Genomic DNA, 9,269 nt, shown 5'->3' with positions numbered 1-9,269 from the left:
TGTTGTGTACACCTTGGCTATAAAATATGGCGGACAATAAATTTAGGCCGGCCTGTCATTGAGTTGACATCAAAATGTGAAGCTGGCATTATGTTCAACTAACCCCATTTTCGATTTTTGTTATTCTTGTCATCGTGACAGCGATAATCAAAATTAAAAATGGGAAAAGAAGCGTGCACCAGAGAGAAGTGCTACTACAAATCAGTTATGCTAGTGCGTCATGATCTGTAAGTTACAAAAAAGGCGAAGGAAACGCCAAACAGCTTGAAAACCTTCAGTTTGACAAACTGACACATCAGTCATAATGACAATAAATGATCGCTTGCATTGACTTTTTTGAAATGTCAGAAATTTGCCGGCCTAAATTTATTGTCCGCCATAGTACCTCGAGATTGTCTTGTCTCAGCCGCAAAGCGGCCTTGACGACAATTTTTCTCTCGGTTCGTCAAAGTACGATTTCGCATCCTTGATATACAAATAACTATTTTTGTTCGACACTGTCAGAATTTGAGAATTTTCTCGTATGTGAACGGATTTTGATAAATGTCAAAACGAAACGTCAAGCTAATTTTAAAGATTTTAAGCGATTTGGAGCCGTCGAACAAAAAAACGTTGTATTCAACTCGTTCGTGTGTCAATTGGGGTTTTTTGGCACGAGTGGGCCAGTTTAAAACGCGAGCGAAACGAGCGTTTTAAAGGCCCACGTCATTTATTTTTTCAAAGCTTTAAGGTGGATTTAAATGATTTTATAAAAAATAATGTTTGCATTTCGGGCGTGAACGGCGATTTTGGCCCTTTGGAGTTTATATTCCCTCGGCCCTTCGGGCCTCGGGCTTATAATTCCGCCACGGGCCAAACTCGCCTCCTTCACGGCCTTAATACAAAAATATCTATTTGGAACAAATATTACAAAATGGTGTTTTTACATTTTTTATTTGAACACTCTTGTAGCTTGAAATTTTTTAATTTCTTATTATCATCCATTGTCTTTGAGTTCTCTAAATATCAGAGAAAAACGAACAAAACAGAGATTTTAAATGTTAAATAATATAATTATTCAGCAGCAAATTTTTGGGGGGATTTATACCCTTTGGTATGGACTACAAAATATAAAAAATTGATCTAGATTCGGGGGTAGAGTAAGTACACCTTTCTATAGAGTACTGCTTTTTTGGACTACATCTTCACGGGAACTATTACTTGAAATACAAAAATAAAAACACTGATATAAAGCAGATTTATGTGACCAGTAGTGGTATAGGTATGCTTTGGTGTCCCTTGCCATTTAAAATTCTTAGGATAAAGTACAACTGTATTTTCAAGTTGCAGATACGTAAACGGAAACAGTCACATTACATGTTCCCCTTGCAAATTAATTCAACCAATTTCATTTTTGAATTAAAATTAGATTTAATGTCATAATATGGTATAGGTATGTAATAGCTACATCAATACTAATTGCAAATTTATTTGAAATATGTAATATGAAGAATTGAAGAATTTATAAAACATATTCATAATAGGTTTGACCTTAACTCGTAGGCAATTAATAAACCAACATTCGACGGAAATCAAACCGATTCCATAGAATGAATCAATGAATAATGTTAACAAACACATTTTAAAAAAACTCTGATTAGGTACCTAAAAACATTAAAGCTCGCTTCAAATTTTACTTATTAATTTAATTAATGTATTAGGTAGGTAAATCAAAAAGGAATATGCAAAGTACACGAAGAAAACAAATTCAAATATCTGTAATGGCAGTTTTACGATGTCGTTGGTCTTTATTTTACATTTTCGTAAAATAAACGAACAAAACTTGTTTTAATATGACGCATCTCCTATTTCATTTACTTTTTTCATTAACCGCAGACATAAAATTATGGTTGATCGTACGCTTACTGGGCGCCGACCCGAGAAGGACCGGAAGTGCCTGTAGAGGTGAATCACAGACTTTACAGGTCACTTGATCATCACCACCACAGCTACAACAACCTGGTTGACTCATCTTATATTTAATTAAAGTTGGAACATGTATTTTTTATTTGTGTTAACTGTAAAAATTATCGCGTGTCTATTTAGAGACATTTATGCATATTCCGTCGCTAAATTAATTCAGAGGTGTTTATACGCATTCGCTTTTTTAATGATTCATCGTCGGTCGCGACCAAATCCAAGATCTTTTATCTTTCATGATTCACACACTTGACATTGTAAATCTTTAATAAATTGACCGTAGCCGAAGCGAAAATAATAATCGATATTACCAATAAATTATTTAGAGTACTTCAAGGTTTTAAATACAATTCAATAATACAGGGAGGTGGAAACAATTCGTCGTACAGCATCAACTGGGTAAAAGTTGAAGAATCATGGACTAAATAAAATATGTTTATTATAATAAAGATACAAAATTTAGGAAAAGTCTTTGTTAACTTGATTGACTTTTAATACTGAAAGTTCCTCTTCCAGCATTGCAACTCTTTGTTTTAACATTAAATTTTCTTCGAACAGCGAACTCTGATCTTGGGGTATCTCGCACGCTAAATCCGCTCGTAAACTGTTGAAATTATTTTCCACCTTAATGAACTCTTTTATCATTGACATCAGCAAATCTAAAGTCATTTGTCGTGTTTGTACCAAATTGTGTGTAGAATAGTATTTCATGTCGTTTTTTAATTCCTCAGACACGTTTTTCAATTCTTCCGACACAGTTTTTAATTCTTCCGACACGCTTTTCAGTTCTTTCTGAACTGTACTTTTCACCAACTCTTCTAAAGTACTCTTATTGTGATTTGGATAAACATGGGAACTTAATTTGTCAATAGGTGAAGAAATTGGAAGTTGCATCTCACAATTCAAACCGTCTGGTGTTGAGGTTAAAGGAATTTTGGTTTCGCTACACAACTTTTCTTGCAATATTTTTGAAGGATTGGTGGGTGTAAATTTATACAGCGGAAATCTTTTGCTGTTGTCGGACGGTTTCAAACTGTTGTCCTGATTGTCCGACTCGGCCGTGTTATTTCGATCTATCCCTAAAGCCACCAAAAAAGAATCTTCTGCGTTTGGAGCGATTTGCGAATGTGCAGAGTTTGGTTCCTGGTTGTAGATCATCACGTCGATTTCAACGGATTGATTACGCACGTCTTCAGCAGTTACGTTTGATTCTTTGAGATTCTCAGTTGACATGATAAAACTTGTTTCGTAATCCTCGTTTTTTCTGAACGATAAGTGTTCCACAGGACCGTTATGCCCAAAAAAGGAGTGGATTGGTTGTTGAATGTTCTTGTGATCGTAAACGAAAATTTTACCTTTTTGGTTTGCCATTACGACGAACTTACCGTCGGGAGAAAAATCGACGGAAGTCATACTATTTTCCACAAATACACTTCCTATGCATTTATTTCCTGCGATATCATAAAAGCAGAATTGCCGGTCTAAACCGGTAGATACGACTAAATCTGAATTGATTGGCGAAAAAGCCACCGCAGTCACTGGAGCCTTATGCGATCCAATAAAAAATTTGTTCTTATTTGTGTGGATATCCCAAACCGCAACTACTCCTTCATTACTTCCTGCCACTACGTAATTTCTTTTAATAGGATTCGTTCGTAGCGCGCTGATGGTTTGCGACCTCGGAATTTTGAAGGTTCCGGATATATTGTTGTGTACGTTACTGTAAAGGTAAGCTTCACCATTTTCGCACGCAGCTACCACATGGCCATCTTTAGCGGTAAACTCAACCCTCGTTACAGGCGATGCGGTTCTCGGGTAACTTTTTTTCACATTTCGGGACTTGATGTCGTAGATAAGCACTTGACCCTCCTTCGTACCGATGGCGATGTTCTTTTTGGTTGTATTTTGAAACGAAGCGCACGAAGGTTCTTCGATGCCGTGGATGGTGTGAATGAGTTTGAGTTGGTCCTTGACGCTGACGATTTCAGCTAGACCTGAATGTGGAACGAGTGCCAGCCAATTTCCATCTTTACTCCAAGAAATACTCCGAATGGAACCGTCGATTTGTGTGCCAGGTTGGTAGTTGTGGACCACATTTCCAGAAGGAAACTCATGAAATTTTACAGTTGTAGAAGCTGACGCGATAGACATTATCTGAAAAGAAAAGTACAAACTGAGAAGTGCACACAGAGTTGTTATTCACTACTGTAGAAAATAAACTGAAATTGGCGAAACATTTAAAAAAATTTATGTACAGATTTGGGGACACTTGCAATTTGTGTATTCAAAGTTTAGTACAAGATGTACCTGGTAGAGTTCTTGTTCAAATGAAATTAAGTGTGATAATGTAATTCTTGTCCAAATCTCTGTTAGCTCATTAGTATTCAAATCAAACATCACAGACGAGTACTAACAAGCAAATTTCTTAGAGGATCGTTGTTTGCGATATTCCTTTCGTGAGATTACTCTCGTACTTCCTGTCCGCAAAGCGACAAACTATCATGAATTAACACATAATAATCTTTAGTAACATTTTTGTTGCAACATGACTCTCTTATGTCTTGTCTTAAGATACAGAAGTCAATAGGCGTTCTTTTTCCATTATTGCGAATGATGTCCACAATTAAAAGATGTTTAACTACGTAAATTTATATTAAAAAACAGGTAATTTTATTCTTAAAGAAAACTGTATCAAATCAAAGTGAATATCTCTTTATTTCTCATTTTTGTATCATTATAAGTAATATAATTACTACAACATTATGTTGTATTGCATAAAATAATGCGCGTTCCACTGGCTTTTTTAAATGAATTTTAATTGAATTCAATTAATTGATCAAGAAGGACTGTTTAAGTTGGCAATACAATTAAGAGCATTTTGTTATTCGGCTATTTGCAATACTGCAACCGGATACGTGACGTGAAATCGACAGCGACAAAATTGTAGTCAAAATTGACTATTTTTCGACGAGGACTTTAAGAAACAACTTGAACTGTCAACTGTCAGTGTGAAGTCGTCGTCGTCAACAACCGGAAGTTACTCTAGTTATACCATTTAAAAGTAAAAATCAGTACTGCCAACTCAAACAGTCCTTTTTGATCATGATCTTACGATCATTAAATTTTGGACCTCATTTTTCCGTCTAATTAGTAGTTATTTAACGAGTTCGTGTGTAAATTGAGCTCTTTATAGCATGAGTGAGCCAGTTTAAAACGCGAGTAAAACGGGCGTTTTAAAGGCCCACGAGTGCCAAAAGAGCCCAATTTACACACGAACGAGTTGAATAAAAGGTTTTTTTTTTGTTCGACGATCCCCTTTAAGGCTCCAAATCGCTTAAAATCTTTAAAATTAGCTTGACGTTTCGTTTTGACAAGTTGACATTTATAAAAATCCGTGCACACAAGAGAAAATTCTCAAATTCTGACAGCGTCAAACAAAAACAAATTACGAATTATGCTTTATTTAAATTGTCACATGAATGATGAAATTGTTGTCAAATTTGTCTAGGTACGGTCGGTGGACAAATAAAACTGGGATAGTTAAAATTTAATCTGTGTAAATCAGACCATTCAATTGTCAATATATTTGTCAGTGTCTATCAAGGAGGTTACTTTAACCTCCTTGGTGTCTATATAATATGTCATACCAAAGTTAACCTATTTGTGATAAACCCGTAATTAAACGATGCAAATTTGTAAATTTTGACTTATGTGATTGTCATTTTTGTCCCAGTTTTATTTGTCCACCGACTGTACATTTGTCAAAATGCCACCCGTTTAAAATATTGGTTTTAATTTTTATTTATTCATTTTATATTTTTTATACATTAAAACCTCGTTCTATTCCATTTTTCTGATTTTTAAATCTTCTTGAATGTTTTGTCGGCAAATTTGACATTCACATTTTCAAAATTGACACAAAAATCTAAATTAAGGTTATAAAATACACTGACCGGCACAAAAAACGACTCACTTTGAATTTTATTAATATAATTAAGTAATTCATTGTCTTAGATTTTTTTTTATATCATGTTGTATTGATAAGTGTTATTTAAGTTATTCTTTGTCAAAGAATATCCGACAAACAAAACGTTAAACACGGCAAATAAAATTTTAATGAAAAAAATAATTTTTTAGAAAACATTTTATGTTATGAAAAATTGCCAAAATTTGAACAGCATTTTGAATTAGTATCTCGTATTGTCTAATTAAATCTTTTAACACGTAAATCAATCGACAAAAACACAACATGGAAGTAGAGCAAATTTTCTAATAATTTATTTAAACAAAACAATTCGGTTGCCATGGTGACCATAGCACTCCCGATCATTGAAAATATCCCATCCCAATTTAAATATAATAAAGAAAAATAAGCACAAATATGATTTCAAGATCATTTATTAAAGAAATCATAATGAGTCGTTTTTTGTGCCGGTCAGTGTATATAAGAATCATTTTAGAATGTATGAGAGCACACAATAGCGTTCAAAATTAATTGATCGCCACCGTACATGTTATAAGTGCAATATGTGAATTATTAAAGATATGAGAATTATTATTTCATTCCATTCCATTTCCATAGATGTATTTTAATTTCGGACTATTTGCGCCCTCTGTCGAGTTGTGGCGAAACTGTATCTACCGGTAGGAATGTTTTCCTATCAAGTATGGTCATGTTCGGTATGTCAGATTCCTGTTTTAGCACAATAAACCGAAATTTGACAACTCACAGCATTTGCCGACTGATTTACTAAATTTGCCACGTTAAGTGCCGTTTTTCAAGAAATACAAACTATTTAAGAAAATCTTCAACCAGAAAGTAAGTAAGTTTGTTTTAAAACTTTTGTGTTGTGATGAAAAACGTTGGTTTCATTTCAATTACGGTTTGTTGCGCATTAATCACATAAACTCGTTAAAAATGTGAATTTAATTAGTACTTATCATATATCGAAATCAAGATGTTAACTTACCCGGCTTTTTCCAAACTACACAAGTATTTCCGCAACTGTTAATAATAACGAAATTTCTTATTTGAAAGAGTGAAAAAAGGTTACCTAGTTGAAAAAAGACGCATGTACCGTAGTGACATCTACAGTTCTATTTACTAAGAAACGTTAAAGACAGTTGGCTGTATTCCTTTACTATAAAATGATTAATTTTAACGGCTGTAATTTAAATTACCTTAAATTATGTTCAGTGCTATGCAGAAGTCAGTCTGAAATTAACAGCACTTTGTTAGGAACGGCATATTTGACATTAACATTAGGTTTTAAAGCGGAGTATTGTAGACATTTTACGATTGAACAATTGCAAAATAATTTTTACTTGAAAAATTTCAATTTTCTTCGGCGGAATACTTGTGACATAAATTAATTACATATTTATACGTGTTTCGCGTTTTTAGGAGTGTGACGAAGTTTAAACGCAACACAAAATACATTTCACAATGGGAACTAGACTAATTAAAAATTATGTGGTTTCGGTCACAAATGTGTGAAAAAGGGGAAATTTTAAAAAATTCAGAGATGTCCAAACTACTTTTTGTTAAAACATGATTTATAACATCTAATTACTTGTAGAAATCGAATATTGGGTTGCGTTTTGAGATCGTCAGGCTCATACTCTTACGTGAAACACGTTCTATATAATTTTTGAGAAATATTGTATCCATAATATTTTCTTTTCCAGAATGGTTACAGATGTCCATTTGGCAATTCTTTCAAATGCTCTAGGAGTAATCTTGTTCCTGTTAGTTGTTCTATTTCACTATATAAATGCAAATTATTCTAGACAGTAATATGTTTTCCATAGAAGTAAATGTATTCACAGTTATATTTTTAAGCATATACATGTACTTGTAAATTTTTGTAATTATAAATTTGTAATAACGTCGTATATTTATTAATTGTACCTGTTTCCATATATGTAATTATCAATATAAACTTGCCCGACATCGATTGACGCGCCGCCAAGCGGCGGAACGCGGCTCTTTTCGGTGTTCGTTAACAAACAGTTTCGTATTAGACGACGTGTAAAATCGGCTTTTTCAAAGTAAGAAATTAAAATTACTTAGAAAAAAAAGAGTGATCAATCGGGGAGGTGTTTGCAAAAATACCGAAAAAAAGAATCGGTAATTGAAATTTTAATAATGTATTTGGTATGCGTACTTGCTAACAACAAAGAGCCTTTTATTCGTAATAATTAAAAAACAACAATTAATTGTTCTCTATTCTGTGCTTTAATCCTGTACACGAATGTACCCCAAATTCTGACTCGAATTCCCGTCAGAAAAAAATCTCCCTTATTGAAAGCACTTACGAAAGTAAGATTCATTGATGAATCTTTTATGTTCTGAAGTAAAAACCATGTTTGCGCTAAAATTCTACGTAGAGAAAGTATAGTATGGTATAGTCTATTTTTTAATCAAAGAACCACAACACGCAATTTACACCCAAAATAGTCCTGACAACATTGTACACTTTTGACATCGGGTGAAAAATCTCATATAAAAATTGAGGTTATTAGAGATATTAGTAGCGCAGCATGTTAATAAAGTTAATAACAACTAATAAGTAATGACTAATTTGAGAGTTTAATAAATGTCTTACTTGCGAGGCATTTTTAATAACATGTTCAAATTTTAGCTGCGAGTTTGCGTACTTTCAAGGACATTAAAAATGACAGACGTTGGCTGGTATAGCCAATCGATATCATTAAATTCCCTAAATTTAGTAACATTTTATATTTACAAACCTAAATCAACAAGTCGTGGTTCTTTGATTAAAAAAATGTAAAAAATACACTATAGTATAGTATAGGGTGAGCAACAATAACTGTTTCAGTTGGCAATAAAAAATTTTACATGAAATTTTCCATACTGTGAATTGTACCTATTTCGGTTTGTTTTATTGACACTATTGACAGCTGGTATACATTTCATATTTAAACGTCTTGGTTTTTGTATTTTTTTATTAATAAAATCGTTTTCTCGTTGGAACATGACATAAAAGTCACCAGAATTTATTGCCAACTCAATCAGTACCTAATTGTTGTTCACACGGTACCTAGGGCAAGTAAAATTGGAAATGTATCCTTCAAGCCCTGAAATTATGATCTAATTAATGTATTCTAGTGCATTTTGTAGTGTTGGGTTAATCTTATTTGCATAATGATTCCGTTCCGCTAGGACGTGACCAATAAATTTGCAACTACTGGTCTGATTTGTTTTCTTTTCGATCACTTTGTATAAGCATTTAATAAAAACTCTAGTATGTAATTTCACAAGTGTAGAGCACCTATCACAAAGATAT

The 9,269-nt window shown here is 33.3% G+C and overlaps 2 protein-coding genes across 2 annotated transcripts; one reads left to right on the top strand and one right to left on the bottom strand.

Moving 5' to 3' along the window:
- Positions 1-2,378: 2,378 nt before the first annotated feature.
- LOC138123410 (protein NEDD1-like) lies at positions 2,379-7,065 on the bottom strand. The gene is made up of 2 exons (XM_069038135.1): positions 6,930-7,065; positions 2,379-4,113 (listed from the first exon to the last, which is right to left on the bottom strand). Exon 2 carries the CDS (start codon positions 4,108-4,110, stop codon positions 2,419-2,421), a length of 1,692 nt encoding a protein of 563 aa, XP_068894236.1. The 5' UTR covers positions 4,111-4,113; positions 6,930-7,065; the 3' UTR covers positions 2,379-2,418.
- A 583-nt stretch (positions 7,066-7,648) lies between these two features.
- On the top strand, positions 7,649-7,847 carry LOC138123413 (dolichyl-diphosphooligosaccharide--protein glycosyltransferase subunit 4). The gene has a single exon (XM_069038136.1). It carries the CDS (start codon positions 7,649-7,651, stop codon positions 7,754-7,756), a length of 108 nt encoding a protein of 35 aa, XP_068894237.1. The 3' UTR covers positions 7,757-7,847.
- Positions 7,848-9,269: the final 1,422 nt, after the last annotated feature.

This window comes from Tenebrio molitor, chromosome 2, assembly GCF_963966145.1.
Source record: "Tenebrio molitor chromosome 2, icTenMoli1.1, whole genome shotgun sequence".
NCBI lineage: Eukaryota > Metazoa > Arthropoda > Insecta > Coleoptera > Tenebrionidae > Tenebrio > Tenebrio molitor.
Note: the sequence above shows the minus strand (reverse complement) of the source record. Positions and strands in the feature narration are given on the sequence as shown.

Bases quoted from the DNA above. Each gene is read 5' to 3' on its own strand.
- LOC138123410 (XM_069038135.1), bottom strand. From the start codon at position 4,110: ATGTCTATCGCGTCAGCTTCTACAACTGTAAAATTTCATGAGTTTCCT.
- LOC138123413 (XM_069038136.1), top strand. From the start codon at position 7,649: ATGGTTACAGATGTCCATTTGGCAATTCTTTCAAATGCTCTAGGAGTA.